Source organism: Triticum urartu, chromosome 7A (genome assembly GCF_056163025.1).
Source record: "Triticum urartu cultivar PI428250 chromosome 7A, HENAU_Tu73, whole genome shotgun sequence".
Classification (NCBI taxonomy): Eukaryota; Viridiplantae; Streptophyta; class Magnoliopsida; order Poales; family Poaceae; genus Triticum; species Triticum urartu.
The window spans coordinates 135,627,003-135,645,289 of record NC_141879.1 but is presented as its reverse complement, the minus strand read 5'-3'; the positions used below and the strand labels follow the sequence as shown (position 1 = coordinate 135,645,289).

The 18,287-nt window shown below is 44.8% G+C and overlaps 1 protein-coding gene and 1 pseudogene across 3 annotated transcripts; one reads left to right on the top strand and one right to left on the bottom strand.

Annotated features, from left to right (window-relative positions):
• Positions 1-629: 629 nt before the first annotated feature.
• LOC125520957 (uncharacterized) lies at positions 630-17,291 on the top strand. 3 transcript variants are annotated; one of them, XM_087537671.1, is made up of 5 exons: positions 630-1,091; positions 1,184-1,472; positions 1,572-1,690; positions 1,786-1,885; positions 14,668-17,291. In XM_087537671.1, the coding sequence occupies exon 5, from the start codon at positions 14,676-14,678 to the stop codon at positions 16,323-16,325; it is 1,650 nt and encodes a 549-aa protein (XP_087393797.1). In that variant the 5' UTR covers positions 630-1,091; positions 1,184-1,472; positions 1,572-1,690; positions 1,786-1,885; positions 14,668-14,675; the 3' UTR covers positions 16,326-17,291. The 3 variants fall into 3 exon arrangements, with proteins under 3 accessions (XP_087393797.1, XP_087393796.1, XP_048541952.2); XM_087537670.1 differs by having other exon boundaries at positions 1,566-1,690; XM_048685995.2 differs by lacking the exons at positions 630-1,091; positions 1,184-1,472; positions 1,572-1,690; positions 1,786-1,885 and adding an exon at positions 13,850-14,221 and having other exon boundaries at positions 14,668-17,289.
• Positions 3,386-5,264, bottom strand: LOC147958557 (disease resistance protein RGA5-like; annotated as a pseudogene).
• Positions 17,292-18,287: the final 996 nt, after the last annotated feature.

Genomic DNA, 18,287 nt, shown 5'->3' with positions numbered 1-18,287 from the left:
CAGCACCATGTGGGAACATCGTGCCACCACCACCGGGAAACCTAAACCTGCCCCACTCAACCTAAATCCAGTTCTGGACAACCTTCTTGATACAACGAGGGATGTTGTGATACCAAGTGCAGTCCCGACTCTGCGGCCACTTGAAGGGTTTCTTATAGTTTGGAGGCACAGGGATTGAGCACCTGAACAAGTCTTTTCTTTCTGTGCCGCTACCTGTACTGCATCACCGCCTTTGAAAACTTGTTAGCACTCCTCGGGGCATGACAAGGGGTATACTCGCTGTATTTGAGCCGGCACGGCAGGATCTTCTTTAGGCGAGTGACGAGTCGTTGAAGGCCACCCGGTGGTTGGCCTGGAAATCAAGACGGGAGTGCGCGAAGCATTGCTGGGGGCATGCGTGGCAGCGTGGAATTTCAGCAAAGTAAATTTTATTTTGGACATAGGCAAGCAAAGTGGAATGTAATACTAACAGCTACACCATCCATCTCATAATATAAGAGCGTTTTTAACACTACTGCTATGAAGAAATGGAGATAGAAGAAGAGATGTATCTCTTCCCTCTCATTCTTTGCATATCATTGCGTTTCAATTTTCTTCGTGTAGAGGAAGACGCACGTTGTCATGTCCGCTAAAAAAACGAAATGGCCCCTCTCTCTCCCTCTCGAAGAAAGAAAAAAAACAAAGACAGAGACCCATCGCCCTCGACCACCCCGATCCCCAAGCTCCACGCCGCCGGCGACGAACCTCCGCCACCGCTCTATCCATTATTCTCCACTCGCGCCTCCCCGCCCTATTCCGTTCCCCTTCTCGCGTGGGGTTTCCTCTCCCCGTTAGCAGTGGAGGCGAGGGGAGGGGAGGGGAGGGGAGAGGAGCACCGGCAGCTCGGCCGCGGCGGGAGCGGAGGGATGTGGAGGTCCCGCGCGCATCGGCGATGCGGCTTAAGAAGACGTTATAGTTCTTTCCACCCAGGCATTAAATCCTGGAAAAGCGATGGAAGTCCAAGTTTCTTGAGGCCAATCTCTTCCGTACAAGTTTATATTCTTCAGTGTGTAGGCTCTTTTGTTTGGTTATTACTAGATGAATTTCAATCGGTAATTCCCTTTGACATTCTGCATTACTTCCGTATGAATTACTGTTCCTTTTTTCAGTGAACTTAAAAGCTAATTTTCTTTGTCTAATGCAGACATGTTGACCGGGAAGGGATGAACATTGCCGAGACTGTAACTGGATTGCAACATTAAAATATTGTCTCCCTGATGGGAAGGGGATTTAACTTGGATAACTACAGTCTTGTGTTTATGTACGCACAATGACTGGGCCCTTCAAAGGGAAAAAAGAGACAGCGAACCACCTCCCGTCGTCCCCGATCCCCAAGCTCCATGCCACATAGATTGTGATGCAAAGTCCAAGAGCATGTAGGCTTTTCAGTTATGAGAATCTGAAACTTGCCACATCAAACTTCTCATCACCAGGTAATTTCCTTCAAAGTCTGCATTACTTTGGTTTAACTGTTCGTCTCGGCTAAAGAGAAAGCTGATGTTTTCTTTTCCTTTCTGTAATGCAAGTCACAGTTTTGATGGCATCTGCAAAGACTCTGAAACCATCAGTTAATACACATCAAGAGTTCATCAGGGACATTAACACTCTAATTGATAACTACAGTCTAGTGTTTGTGTATGCACCAGGAAAGGTAACCATCAAGATGAAACATGCTTACTATTCGATCCCCAACCTCATGGCTAGTAGACTAATACGGAGTACTATGTAACTCCAACTGTTCTTCAGGCAAACGTGGGAATATTCAGTCTTAACTCTTCTTCACGTCGCAGAAGAAGGCGCCTGAATTTTTGTATCATGGTGGTGTTACCCAGTCTGTGATCTCAAGGTAAGTCATACAACAATGTGCATCATTGTACATGCATCTGCTTTTAGTGTTATCAAAAATAAAACGGAGAGCTTTGAATCGCCATTTCGCACATTGCCCAGCTTTTTCACATTGTTTCCATTGGTTACTACAACTCTGCCTTGTTGAATCTCTGGAAAAAAGAACACTTGTATGGTTGTCTGGCCGTTGTACTCCCGTAAAGGCCAGACTTAGGTAATGCACCTTGGTCAGCCGTTTACTCTTGTAAAGGCCCGACTTAGGTATGGTGTCGGAAACCTTGTAAAGATATCACTCTTAATGGAGGTCCCATGGGATCTTCAGCTATATTAGCTTGCCAAGTTCAAACTAGCCAAACTTGAACCACCATATTTTGAACTATGAAAATATATACATGAACAAGAAAATGGAGGAAACTATATATGGTCAACCACGATGGTATACACTTGATGAGCAAGAAAAATGAAGAAAACAATGAGCAAAATTAAGCTACAAATACAAGAGACGGTAGATTGTAAGAACATTAATGGTTTGACATTTAACGATTTTATGATTGGCCCCTCCTCCTTCTTCCGGGCTTGGGACCGGCTATGCAAAGATATTAGCATAGGCGGAGTTACACCCCCTACCCTTCCCAGAAAACAAGAGAAACACATATAAACACACACCTGCCTCTTAACCAATACAACAAAAAGGACACAGAAACTTGACACATACACACACTAAACAGCATGAGAACCCAACAATTTTTTTGGAGTTTTTTCTTCCTAAGTGGACAACCAAGTAACAAACTACTAAACTCCACAAAGTAGACATTTTTGTTTTGTGATTTTCATTTTCCTTTACTACAAAATAGAGAAAAAAGAAGTTTTTGTGATTTTTTCATTTGCTACAAAAGAAAACATAGCAAAGAGACTTTTTTTTTTGCTTTCTGTGTTTTTTTTTCATTTGCTACAAAAGAAAACAAAGCAAATATATGTTTTTTACCTTTGCTTCGAAAGACAGTAATAAATAGAGCAAGCAAAGGTAAGCCTTCCAATACTTTTCTTTCTCCATGGTGATTTGTTAATGCTTCCAGCCTACATGTATGAAGTGACTCTCATAAAACATACATGTGGAATATGCATGGTTATTCAAAAATGATGAGAAAGATGTATGTACCATGCATTCAGATTGGTAACTGTTGTTTTTACAGTTGATCGGCAAATGCTATTATTTACTCTAGAAAGAAAAGAAAGACAAGGTTCTGACAAATAGTACTCCATCTGTTCCTATATATAAGATGTTTTGGCAGTTCAAATTAAACTGCCACAGCGTCTTATATATAGGAATACAGGTAGTATCAGATAGGGAGCATACATACATACCTGGATTCACGAAGTTGGAGATACCCGGCCAGCTTAGCTCAACCAGTTTGGCTGGAAAAAATGAAAACGGAGATTCGTGAGATACACGGCTAGCTTTCCATGGAGATCAGCACTCCTGAATGAGATATACTTGTACTTACCTCCTATTTATTATTATATCATATGAATGGATACGATGGCTGGGACGGTTGGGAAGCATATCAATTGCACGCCTCACCATTTCCTCCAGCCTTCTTGTGGTCCGCGGGATGGGCAAATAAAAAGACTCTGACGGACTGAAGCAAAGGGAGGTTCCTTAGGCTATCAAAGTCAAAGTCAAAGCTGATGCCGTCATCATAGGACTGCGCAACCACGCGGAACTGGAGAGATTCAAGGATGGGCATATCTCCCTCTAGAAACGATCCAATCGTTGCTTCTGTCTTGAATACCCTCAGCTTGGGGAACGCACCTGCACCGCCCATGGTGTCATGGTGGAGAGCTGACCACGTGCATAGCTTGAGGGTAACAAGCTCTTGGAAACTTCCAAAGACCTCCAGTTCCGAAGTGTATACAAATAGTTCCAAATGGGAGAGGTTTGGAAGAAGCCGTGGATTGATCCTTGCAACTAGCCCAGGTTCTCCATAGGCCATGTGTAGAACACGGAGTTGTGGAGAGAGGGCATACCGTTTCCAGGGGCTCTCATCACCAGGAACTCTAAACGAACCAATAAGATTAATGTCGATGACTTGGATCTTATTCAGTTTAGCTATAGACTCCGCCCAAGCACTCCTTGCGCTGTCACTCCATAGTTCTAAAGTGTTAGAAATGCGGAGCTTCCTCAACTCTATCAACTTGCCCAGCTCTGTCACAAAGTTCGATTGCTCATCAACTTTATATAGACATAGCTCTTCCAGAGAAGTCAGATTTGTGATCCAATATGGCACTTCAATGTCTGTTTCACAGATGTTCAAGCACTTGAGTTTACTTAGTCGACCAATACTCTCTGGAAGTTCAATTATGCTATTTCGACCCAAGTCCAATACCACCAAGAACTTCAGATATCCTATTTCCTTTGGGACCTCACAGACGCCCATGCTTGCTAGTTTCAGGTGCCTCAAGTGAACTAGCTTTCCAACATGCTCAAGATGATTGGTGTTGCACGAATTAGTGGGGCCTTCTAAAGCTAGGACACGCAAAACTTCAAAGCATGAATGTGATGGCAACATCTCAGGGTTGCACATGGCACTAAGTGACCTTGCTCGTGATGTAGATGTGCTAGCCAAGGGTTGGACTCTACGATGAACGGCTACCCTATGAGCATTGCAATGTGAAGTTGTATATTGCTCATTATTATCTAATACAGTAACAAAATTTTGTTCATTTGACAATAGGCATATCATATCCAAAATCATGTCATGGATGCGACATCTAGTTATGATGCCAACATGCCTTTTGATGCCAAGATACAGGGACCCCTCTACCGGCATTATCATGCTTTTGTTCACCAACTCGTTGAAGTACCTCTCACCAATCTCGAATAGTCCTACCCCTGGTTCCTCGTGGATAAAACCTTCGGCGACCCACTTCCATATCAAACTATCTTTTTCAATCAGATGATCTTCGGGGTATATGCTTAGATACAATAAGCAAGTCTTTAGGTGACAAGGTAGATCATAATAGCTAAATAAAAGTATTTGTCTCGTGTTCTCCACGTCTTCGTTTTCTTCATGCCCAAAACCAATTGAAGTGTATACCTTAGACCAAAACTCCACAGGTTTACCGACAAGCAAACTAGCTATTGTGATTATAGCCAATGGTACACCACCACATTTATGTAAAATCTTATCGTATACCTCTGTCGGCAGATGATTAGGCCATTCTATTTCATCACAAGATAGTCTTCTATGAAATAACTCCTTGGATAGATAAGGAGAAAGTGGTTGTATCTTCTATACTTCACTGCTCGTTGTGGCAACTTTGAGTATACGTGGTTTTGTCAAGGGTGACCGACACGTGGCATCCACCGTAACGGAATGCCGTTAAGCTATCGGGTCCCGTTTTGAATCCGGTAACCCATTGACAACCCGGACCAGTGGGGATTTTCCACGTGTAAAATCATCATTGGCCGCAGGAAACACGTGTTGCCTCACAGTTGGGACAGATGCCATCTACTCATTGGACAGGAGGCGCCTATGATAGGTCGACACGTGGCACGGCCCAACAGTGGCCCATTCCGGTGAAAAAGGTCGGCCCAGTAAAAATTAGCAGGACGGCCCATATAAGGCCTACTTGTGTCAGGTCCATTTAAGCCCACGGCCCATACGAGATGTGCCAATTCGGCCCGTCAACGGTCCGTTAAAGATTTGACACCATTGCAGCCCATCGTCAGTTCGAGCCCGTTAACATCCCGCTATATATTTGGGCTCAATATCGGCCCGATGAGATTTCGACCTGTTAACGGCCCATTTAATGGATGGGCCAATTTTCAGGATGTACATCTTTCGGCCTTTTAGCGACCCATTTAAATGTTGGGCTAATTTCCGGCCTGGTGTGTCTTTCAGCCTGTTGACGGCCCATAAATCTGATGGGCCATTTGTAGTCGGACCTGAGTTTCGGCCTTTTAGCGGCCCATTTAAGTGTTGGGCCAATTTCTGGCCCGGTGTCACTTTCAGCCTGTTGACAGCCCATAAATCAGTTGGGCCATTTGTAGTCGGACCTGAGTTTTGGCCTTTTAGCGACCCATTTAAGTGTTGGGCCAATTCCCGGCCCTGTGTGCCTTTTGGCCTGTTAACGGACCATAAATGAGTTGGGCCATTTGTAGTCGGACCTTAGTTTTGGCCTTTTAACGGCCCATGCCCTTCATGGTCCAATACCAGCCCGGTTTCTCTTTCGGCCTGCTAAAGGCCCATAACACAGTTGGGCCGTTTACAATACGACCTGGCTTTCGGCCTCTTAGCGGCTCATGCTCTTCATGGTCCAGTACAAGCCCGCTGTCTCTTTCGGCCTACTAAAGGCCTACAGTATAGTTGGGTCATATGTAGCCCAAACTTAGTAACGGCCTGTTAACGGCCCGTGAAATAAATTGGGGCCACCTGTTGCCCGCTTCGATGTCGGCCTGTTAACGACACGGGAGGTAAGAGGGCCGACCATTAACTTTTGGCCTAGTAACGGCCCATTAACTTAATGGGCCGACTAAAGTTCGTTCATGTCTTTAGGCCAAATTAGATAATTTGAGCCCATTACGACGAGCAATTATGCACAGGACCAAAACCGATCAAGCAAATGTACGGCATACAGGGAATAATGTTGCACATCCAGCATATATTACAGGAAATTACATTCACTGGGCAATCAAAGATTGATGCCAGTGCAAATAAATGAGCAGAACCTAACCATCTACAACGTCACAATCTGCAACCTCAGCACAGATGACGCCCATAAGCATGTGGGCAAGTTTTGCTGCTTTGCTACACTGTCCCTGAAAACATTGATCAGTTGTTGTGTCGCACGACTCTGCACCTCTGATTCATCCATCATTGCTTCATCATTAATTCAGCCATTAATTGGTTCACAAACATACATTTATTCCGTTGCATTCGAGACAGAGGATATTGAACAGATTCAGATGGCGATTTTGGCAGGCTTGTATTATTGATAGTGGAGAGTGTCTCGACCACTGCATCATAACATAAATTAGGACGGAAAACAAACAGATTAATCATGAGTTATTGCCATATTACCTGGCCTAGATTTATTGGAAAGAAACAATGGGGTTGCCTTGCTGTTTTCAGAGTTTGTCTTCTTATCTTCAGCAGCCTGCACAAAATTAACACACTAGCATTGCTATCATTGGCCAAGTCAGATAATAGGAAAGCAACATTGACGCAACGAACGTTTGGGCAACTAGCCTACACCAAATTAACACAATATAGCACAGCTATCATCAGCCAGGTAAGGTAATATGAAAGCAACATTGACACAATGAATGAATGGGCAACCAGAGAAGCACTACAATTCAGTAATGTGCGTGATATGAGATAGTACATTCATGCAGCTCAGTATGCAAAACTACCAGGCAGTTTTCATTACAAAAATCAACATTGGCGCCTTTAACATTTTGCTACAACTAATTTTAGATAAGATAAAGGTTAGATTCACGCCGATTAACAAAAAATGCATGCTGATGTAAAAATATAGTGATATACAATAAGTACTTACATCAGCATTGGAGCACAGAGAATTCCCGCAAGATATTTTCCTCGAATACGATCCCAATGGAGGAAGTCTTATATCGTTTAACCTTATTTTCTAAAAGAGAGATGGGTAAGAAACATGTAAAAAATATGATCAGAATGCTATAAAATTTCATGATGCGAGGATACGCACACGCTTCTTAGAATGGAGTTGACATTCTTTTGCTGGACTGGAGCGGACTAGTTCTTTGGCCACTGAAATCTGCTTATTATCAGTGGGAGTTGGGTTTCTCTGTGCTGGAGCAGTATCTATGAAAAATGGATTTGGTTTATTATCTCCTGGCGTTTGGATCTTTTGCAAAGACCTGGTTTGTAACCCTTCAGATTCTAACATAGCCGTCTTCCCCTTGCGTGCCTTATATAGAAGAATGGTGATTCAGTTATAAAACATGCTACAGCAGAGATGGAATAGGTACTGAAGAATAGAAAGGCATGACATATTGACATGTATTCCCTCCATTCGGAAATAAATGGACGGGTCTAGGCGTATTTCAGTTCTAGATACATCCAGTTTTATCCATTTCTGCGACATTTAATCCGGACGGAGGGAGTATGATGTAAGAGCTAGGGATACGACAGGACAACACAGTAAAAAAAACTGAAAAACCCACTGCAGAACCAAAGTATTCAAACCCACTGATATGAGATAGTACACTCATGCAGCTCAGGATGCAAAACTACTAGGCAGTTTTCTTTGCAAAAATCAACATTGTGGCCTTTAATCATACATTTTGCTACAACTAAATTTAGATCAGATAAAGGTTGGATTCACGCCGATTAACAAAATACATGCTGATGTAAAAATATAGTGATATACAACAGGTACTTACATCTACATTGGAGCACAGAGAATTCCTGCAAGAATCTTTCCTCATAAACGATACCATTGCAGAAATTCTTTTATCTGTTAAGCTTATTTTCTAAAAGAAAGATGGGTAAGAAACATGTAGAAAATATGATCAGCATGCTATAAAATTTCATGATGCAAGGATACACACACGCTTCTTAGAATTGAGTTGACATATTTTTGCTGGACTGAGCAGACTAGTTCTTTGGCCACTGGAATCTGCTTATTATCAGTAGGAGTTGGGTTTCTCTGTGCTGGAGCAGTATCTATAAAAACTGGAGTTGGTTTATTATCTCCTGACGTTTGGATCTTTTGCAAAGGCCTTGTTTGTAACCCTTCAGATTCTAACATAGTCGTCTTCCCCTTTCATGCCTTGTATAGAAGAATAGTGCTTTAATTATAAAACATGCGACATCAGAGAGATAAAATAGGCACTGAAGAATAGAAAGACATGACATATTGACATGTATTCCCTCCATCCGGAAAAAAATGGATGGGTCTAGGTGTATTTCAGTTCTAGATACATCCTTTTTTATCCATTTCGACAACATGTAATCCGGACGGAGGGAGTATGGTGTAAGAGCTAGGGATACGACAGGGCAACACAGCAAAAAAACACTAGTTGAATGTAAAACTGTATGCTAGTGGAATAACCAAGATCGAACCCAAAGCTAAGCACTTCTCCCATGGCAAAAACTACCAATCTAGTTGGCCAAACCAAACGGATAATTCAAAGAGACTTGCAAAGATAACCAATCATACATAAAAGAATTCAGAGAAGATTCAAATATTGTTCACAGATAGACTTGATCATAAACCCACAATTCATCGGTCTCAACAAACACACCGCAAAAAGAAGAAGATTACATCGAATAGATCTCCACAAGAGAGGGGGAGAACATTGTTTTGAGATCCAAAAAGGGAGAAGAAGCCATCTAGCTAATAACTATGGACCCGAAGGTCTGAGGTAAACTACTCACACTTCATCGGAGAGGCTATGATGATGTAGAAGCCCTCCGTGATGACGGCCCTCTCCGGCGGAGCTCCGGAACAGGCCCCAAGATGGGATCTCGTGGATACAGAAAGTTGCGGCGGTGGAATTAAGTTTTTGGCTCCGTATCTGTTCGTTTGGGGGTACGTGGGTATATATAGGAGGAAGAAGTACGTCGGTGGAGTTTCGGTGGGCCCACGAGGGTGGGGGGGCGCCTGGGGGTGTAGGGCGCGCCCCCCTACCTCGTGCCCTCCTCAGAGCTTTCTTGACGTAGAGTCCAAGTCTCCTGTGTCTTATTCGGGAAGAAAATCACGTTCCAGAAAGGATTTTTCTGTTTGGACTCCGTTTGATATTCCGTTTCTTCGAAACACTGAAATAGGCAAAAAAACAGCAATTCTGGGCTGGGCCTCCGGTTAATAGGTTAGTCCCAAAAATAATATAAAAGTGGAAAATAAAGCCCAATATAGTCCAAAACAGTAGATAATACAGCATGGAGCAATCAAAAATTATAGATACGTTGGAGACGTATCACAAAGCCATGAAACGTCGGGATTTTTTTTCACACGCTACAGTATGGCACACAAGCACGCCTGCAAAATTTGGATGCGTTTGGACACTCGATGCATTTACTACGATTTTCTCCGTGAAAATATCCAGAAAACATCTCCCGACGTGACGCAACTTCCGTTCGTACTCCGATTCCATCGTAATCTGGCGTGGAAGACCGTGGGGGTCACTAACACGCGCACGCAAAAGTTGGGTGCGTTTCGTCTATGTTGACACACTCACAGTACAAACCTGAGGTGTCGGTTTGGGGTGTGACATGCATTCAGTAGGTGTTCCCTTTCGCAAAGTCATGAAACGTCGGGATTTTTTTTCACATGCTACAGTATGGCACACAAGCACGCCTGCAAAATTTGGGTGCGTTTGGACACTCGATGCATTTATTATGATTTTCTCCGTGAAAATACCCAGAAAACGTCTCCCGACGTGACGCAACTTCCGTTCGTACTCCGATTCCATCGTAATCTGGCGTGGAAGACCGTGGGGGTCACTGACACGCGCACGCAAAAGTCGGTTGTGTTTCGTCCATGTTGACATGTACTCACAGTACAAACCGATGATATCGGTTTGGGGTGTGACATGCATTCAGTAGGTGTTCCCTTTCGCAAAGCCATGAAACGTCGGGTTACATAATAATGATGTGATCTGAGTTTACAATGCACTAGCTTTGCGTAAAGTGCTAAACTATCAAAAATAAGATACATAATAATGATGTGATCTGAGTTTACAATGCACTAGCAGCACTACCACAGCTGCCCGGACATTGTAACACTGTCCGGGCAGCTGCGGCAGAGCTGCCCGGGCAGTGCAAAGTCAAATCACATTATTATTATCTATCTTATCTGCTAGGGTGCATGAATCCGCCTATATAAGCCGGTCTGGGCGTCCTTCGGCGGGCGAGGTGAGACTAAACGAAACCATCCATCGTACCAACCCCCGCCCCTGCGCCCTCGACCGCTTGCAGGCGCGCCTTCCAGCGGCCCACTAGGCCTACTGAAATCGGCCCACCTTGCCAGTCAACACGCAGCGCCGCGAGAGGCCGCTCGCACGCGCGCCTTACAGCGGCCCACAGAAAATCGGCCCACCTAGGCGGTCCACGCGCAGCACCGTGACAGGCGAGCTCTACCTTTAGTCCCACCTCGCCTGCCGGAGCTCGCCCGCACCAGCTTAAATAGCGCGCCCCGCCCTACACCGACGTGATCCGAAGAAATAGACCGCCTACTTTCTTTCTACGCCGCCTGGTTGGGCCGGTGGGCCTTGCAGGGCCGAAAAGCGTTCCCTTTCGCCGATCGGCTTGATCAGGAGCGACTTACTAAGCCTCGCTCGACTGCGGGGAGGCGTTCTTTTTAAAAAAAATCTTCTAACTTGTTTTGCGAATATTATGTCAATTTTTTATTGTTTGGTTTTATATTTACTTTTCTAGTTTTCATAGGTTTTTTCAATTCAAATTTAATTCTTTTCTGTTTTTTATTTTTTACAATACAATTTTTCTTTTAAAAAAATCTTCTAACTTGTTTTGCGAATATTATGTCAATTTTTTATTGTTTGGTTTTATATTTACTTTTCTAGTTTTCATAGGTTTTTTTCAATTCAAGTTTAATTCTTTTCTGATTTTTTATTTTTTACAATACAATTTTTCTTTTAAAAAAATCTTCTAACTTGTTTTGCGAATATTATGTCAATTTTTTATTGTTTGGTTTTATATTTACTTTTCTAGTTTTCATAGGTTTTTTTCAATTCAAGTTTAATTCTTTTCTGATTTTTTATTTTTTACAATACAATTTTTCTTTTAAAAAAATCTTCTAACTTGTTTTGCGAATATTATGTCAATTTTTTATTGTTTGGTTTTATATTTACTTTTCTAGTTTTCATAGGTTTTTTTTTCAATTCAAGTTTAATTCTTTTCTAATTTTTTATTTTTTACAATACAACTCTTTTTAAAACTAAAAATAACAGTATCGATTCAAACACTTGATTCTTCAACAACATTTAAAAACCATCCATTCAAACACTCGATATTTCATTATAGTTTTCATAGATATTTTACATAGTACTAGAAATAAAACTTAACTAAAGAACATTACGAAAATAATTAAACATTACTAAACGACATTTTAAAAGTAACCCTAAACTACTCGTCCTCCACGCCGCCGAAGTCTGCCTCGTCATAGAGCCCGTCGCCATTGTCACTGTCGTCGCTGCTGCTGCTGTCGCCGAGGGGCACCACAGGCACGGCCGGCACAGCCATCGAGTCCTCGAGCGCGGCGTGATACCCGGGAAAGTCCTCCGGGTGGACGGCGCCCGGGGCGACCTGAATGTACTCCTGAACGAGCGGCGGCGGCTGCGGCATGTTCTCTGACTCCCGGAGCGCCGTCAGGTAGCCCGGCATGTCCTCCGGGTCGCCGGCCTCCGCCGCCAGCCGCCTGTACTCCGCCACCAATGCCGGCTCTGGCTGCTGCTGCGGCTCGGGCGGAGGGGCGCGGCTGGACCCGGCGCCGTTCCTGCCCGTGGTACGGCTGGACCCGGCGCCGTTCCTGCTCGCCGTACGGCGATCGCCGGGGCCGAGGCGGACATCGTCGCAGTCACCGCCTGGGCCTCCGCGGGGCGCGGGCGGGTGCATGGCGCCGAAGTCGACACGGGCGCGGGTCGAGCGCGCCTCACCACGGCGGTACAGCTCAAACCATACCCCGGTGGAGCTGGCACGGCGCCGGCGACCGCCTGCGCGCGGTACGGCGCGACCACCTCCTCGAAGGTGCGCCCATCCCAGAGCTGATGCCGCCGCGCGCGGTTGTGCTTCGTGGGCGGGCGCGGGCCGGCGTAGGCGTGGAGGCGGCGCAGGTGATCGTCGGCGAGGCGGTCCGCCCAGCCGGGGTTGTTGGGGGCGTACTGGGGGTCGGCCAGCTCCTCCGGCGACAGGCGAGCCCTGTACAGGCCGACGGCGCGGGCGAAGAGGTGGGTGCCGACCTCGGGCACCGGCGCCACAGGAATGCCGTCGACGCTCAGGCGCCACCTCGCCGGCAGGCGCACGTCGGGCGCGCCGGGGATGACGAAGTGGGCGAGCTCCTCCGCCTCCTCAAGCGTCAAGTTGGGGCATGCCATCGCCGGCGAGAGGGAAAGGTACGGCGCGCGAGGGGGGAAGGGCGCAAGAGGGCGACGCCGGCGACAGGGGGAGAAGGAGAGGCGAGGCGAGAATGGTGTGCGAGCCGACGGAGGGCGCGAGGCGCTCTTTATAGGGCTTAGTGGTGGGTGGGTGGGGTGCCGGCGATCAATGCCCGGGGGCAGCCGAGCGGGCGGTCAAGGGCGCAGAATGGCAGGCGGCGGCGTGTGAATCGGCGTCGGCGATTAATGCCTGGTACGCGAGGAGGCGGCGTGCGCGGGCGGTCAAGCGGTGGCGTGCGCAGGCGCGCGGCAGGCTGTGGCGTGTGAATCCACGCCGCCCGCGGACCGACGCCGGCGACGGGACGTCTCACTGCGCCGGTGTTAATGGATTCGCCTAATCCGCGCCGAATTAATGGATTAGGGTTTAGTACGTGTGGGCCCGCCCTCCTCCTCATGCGGCGTACACCGCCCATGTACAGGCGTACAGCGGGCCGTACGGACACACGCCTCGCTACGCCGCGGTATGCCTCCCCCACCTAAATTTCCCATCCTACCCCTACTCACTTATTTTCATGAAAGGGTATCTTTTAATCTGGACCGTTAATGTGTTCAGGGGAGGTTGTACTAAAGAAGAAGTGATCCGCGCTATGATTGGTGCCAATTACATACATAAGGCAGGCTGTGGCAACTACTATGCATCAGATCTTCGTCTCAGTTTGCCTCTCCTGAGCAGAGCAGAGCAGAGGACGGTGTGGAGAAGCGGAGACAGTGGTGGAACCAGAGGGTGTGCCGGGTGTGCCGTGGCACACCCAGAAAATCTGGGATTTTTTTTATATATAGAAATTTTGGCTGTTGACTATTGAGCCCAGGCGGCCAGGCCCACCTCATCTTCTCGGGCTCCACTGTGAGCGAGCGAGAGAGAGGCACAGGCGCAGGCGCACGACCGCATCTCGCTCGGCCGCCGCCGCCGCTCCCCGCCTCCGCCCAGTCGCTCCCCGCTCGCGCTCGGCCACCGCCGCTGGGCTCTCGCGCGTGGCGGCCGCCGCTGGAGCTCCTTCGGTCCTTCCCGTCGCGGCCATCGATCGTCGCGCCTCCCCTGCCGAGGCGCCGTCGAGCCGACCCAGACCAGACGGCCGCCGCCGCTCCGGTCTCCGGAGGATCTGCTCCCGCCTCCCGACGCTCTCCGCTCCTCCGGACCTTCCCGCTCCACCGCTCCCTGCCCCGGTCGTGGCCTCGTGGGTGAGTTTTGACGGCGGCCTCCCCTACAGCTCTGAACATATGCTCAATTTTTGTCTGAACAACAAGCATAGTGCGCTCTGAACAACAAGCATACTAGCATAGTGCGCTCGGCGGCCTCCCCTACAGCTCTCTCAAATTGAATCTTGCATATATAGCAAACTGATGCTTGATTGCTTCTGCTCTGAACATATGCTTGTTGAAAATCTTATATAGCAAACTGATGCTTGCTTCTGCTCTAAAGTCTGAACATATGCTTGCTGAAAATCATATGTTTGCAAACTGATGTATTTCGGATGCTGCTCTGAAACATATGCTTGTTATTGCTCTGAATCGTATGCATACAAACTGATGCTTTTCTGAAACAAATGTATGTTTGAAAACTGGGACGTGTGCCATTTTTTGTTCTGTTGTCTTGCTGTCTTGCTGACATTATGTTCTAATTGTAGAACTGAAGATGAAGAGGAATGGGGACATTAAGTCTTTTTTCCGGAATTATGAGGCAAAAACAAGAAAGGTTGCAGCCGAAGAGCAACCTGAACCTGATATTGATCCACCTCCAGTCCATTCAGATTCAGAGATTGGCATTGATATTGATCCACCTCCAGTCTATTCCGATGCAGAGATTGACATTGATATTGATGATGAAGCGCCATGGCAACCATCACCCCAACATCCACATGCAAGGTCCTATAATATTCAAAGGCTTCCACCTGATCCAGGGGAAAGGATTCCTATTTCAGATTATGATGTTAATGATCAAGACGAAGTTCGGAGACGGTACATTGCAAAGAATGCAGTCCAACCATATGCACACAACTTTGAAGTCAAGAAAATGTATGGTAAAAATCGACACTTCAACTTTGTTTGGTTTGAGAACTACAAATGGCTAGAATATAGTGTCAAATATGAGGCTGCATTTTGCTTTGTGTGTTATTTGTTCAAAGGCAAATCGAATGGGGGGCCTAAGGGTGATGCATTTGTTAAAGGTGGTTGGAAAAATTGGTATAAGCCTGATGCATTAGACAAACATGAGGGTGGTATTAACAGCATTCACAACAAAGCTCAAGAGAAGTACAATTTATTTGTGGCACCCCAACCATCAATTGATAACATTATGGTGAGGGTTCTCATTTTAAAACCATTATGCACATTGTTAGCATGTATTCCACAATCCTTGGAAGTACTTGATGCTATTGGAAAAGATCCTTCACAAAAACGTGAGTGGACAAGAATACGTGGAGTTGCTCAAGCCATTGAATCATTTGACTTTGTTTTCAATCTTCACTTGATGCTTGTTATTCTTGGCTATACAAATGAGTTGTCCAAATCTTTGCAAAAGAGAGATCAAGATATTGTTAATGCAATGGCACTTGTTAGTTTGGCAAAGAGTAGAATGCAGCACTTGAGGTCTCATGGTTGGGAAGAATTTCTTGCAAAGCTAACCTTATTTTGCAACAAACATGACATTCAAGTTCCTTTGTGGGAGGATACTTATGAGCATTATGGAAGATCACGTCGGTATTATGAAGTACAAACAAATGATGATCGTTATAGAAGAGAGGTATATCTTGGTGTCATTGATCAAACCATTCAAGAGCTTGACAATCGGTTTGATGAGGTTAATACGGAGTTGCTTATTTGCATGTCGGCTTTGAATCCAATCAACTCATTTGCTTCTTATGATGCACTCAAGGTAATGAGACTTGCTGAATTCTATCCCATGGACATGTCAAGCACAGATTTGATAAGGCTAGAATTTCAACTTACTACTTTCATTGATGATATGAGACAAGATGATAGGTTTAGAAATGCAAGTAATATTGGTGAGCTCTCTATTATGCTTGTTGCAACAAAGAAGCATGTTCTTTATGATTTGGTCTACTTACTCATCAAATTGATATTGATTTTACCGGTGGCGACGGCGAGTGTTGAAAGAGTATTTTCAGCAATGAATCTAGTGAAAAGTAAGTTGAGGACTACTATGAGTGATGATCGCTTGAATGATTGCTTGGTGACATTTATTGAACGAGATGTGTTCATGAAAGTAAGTGAAGATGACATAGTTGATGCTTTCATGGCAATGCAAAAACGTAGAGTTACCTAGTGATGTAATTTTCTACTTGTGCTTCTTTTGTGTAAGACTATTCGTATTGTAATTTCGCATATTTGAGATATATTTTGTGAACTAAATTGTTGTGAAATTTGAATTGAGCTATTCATGTTATTATTTTGCCATATTTTGTCTGACACTTGGATTAGTAGAATTTTTTTTTAGAGTGTGCACACCCTTCATTTCATTGCTGGGTACGCCACTGAGCGGAGACTCATCACTTCCAGCGAAGCAGTTAGTATGCAGACGTTCGATGAAGATCTGACAGCAGGAGCGAAGCTGGAGTTGGCGCGAAGCGTTTTTCTTCAGAAACGGAACAGTAAAATGGTCCATATCTTGAGGTTGCTGCCATGGCGCCACCCCGTCCCTGAGCTATAAGTGTGTGGAGGCACTCTCGCAGCTTGGTCTATAAGTGTTGGATCCGTAGCTACAAGCTAGGGTTGACTGTGATTGTCAACCAAGCTATCTTGAGGGGGAGGCAGCTTCTCCATCCGCCATTAGTGATCAGAAGGAGAAACATTGTCTTTCACGCCCCAAATCGAGTTGACCTGACGCGGGCTCAAAGCTCAAGCTACAGCCAAATGTTCAGAGTCCAGAAAACAGAGCAAAACCAGAGGAAGCTATTACAGGAAAATATTCAGACTTCAGAAGGCAGAGCAAAGCAGAGCAGAGCAGAGCTACAGGAAAGCACAATTGCAGTCTGTATCAGTTCTGATTGTCCACTGCCTTTTGCCTTCACAAAGATGAAGTCACTGGAGCATCGAGTTTGCAATGCATGCCCTGCGCCCACGAGATAGACCGAATTAACGGCATCATCGTCAAGGGATCTCCTCCTCTAGGTAAGCCTCACAACCAGGCACGAGAACAACAAGAGGGACAAGTAGCAACATGTTACTGATCGCCTGAAATGACAGGAGGAAGCCAGAAACATGTATGCAGAATATATCTGTAGTACAACTAAGATGGCAGCAGCACAGGATTATGTATCCAATCAAACTATATGGTAAATTCGCAAATTACTATCTACTACTCCCTCCGTTCCAAAATAGATGATCCAACTTTATACTAACTTTGTACTAAGTTTAGTATAATGTTGGGTCATCTATTTTGAAATGGAGGGACTATTTAACAAAGACAAAAAGCACTCATGACAGTATAGCATTTATTGCCTCATCAGCCAAACACAAATCAAACTCAGTTTACATTTGGTTCATCAATCTCTCTCTCACACACCACGCAAGGTTTACAAATCTTGGCTGATGCACAGCCCGGCACAAGCAACCATTTAATTACAAAGGACCCAGCTTGATCGATCATGAACACCACCTACACCAAGCTGGAGCTTAACAAACCAAGCAAGCAAGCAATCCAGTGTTGCTAGCTTGACACACCAATAAATACACAATAAAGAGTTTTTCATGCACAATGAATAATTTTTCATGTGTGATGAACATTTTTTAGATACACCATGCACATTTTTAAAATAAATGTTGAACATTTATTAATACACAGTCAATCTTTTATACGTACATGATGAGCATTTTATAATACACCTTGAATATTTATAAAATACATGATTAATATTTATGAATTAGTATGAACCCTTTTTAAGCACACGATGACATTTTTAAAAGACGCATTGAGATTTTTTTTCACATATACATTGTTTTTTTTGATATATTATGAACATTTTTACATACAATGTTATATATTTTGAAAATCACGGATAACTGTTTTTAAATTACACACACATATTTTACATTCATGGAATTTTTTTGGGCATACGAGAACATTTTTTGTAAACTACAAGAATACATACTTTTAATTTGATAACTTTGTTGTTGTACAAAAATAATTTCCCAAAAGGACATCAACATTTTTTTATTCGTGAATACTTTTCGAAATACATGGATATTTGTTTTTGACAGAGTACAATCGAAGTTCCTCACATACACG

Bases quoted from the DNA above. Each gene is read 5' to 3' on its own strand.
- LOC125520957 (XM_087537671.1), top strand. From the start codon at position 14,676: ATGAAGAGGAATGGGGACATTAAGTCTTTTTTCCGGAATTATGAGGCA.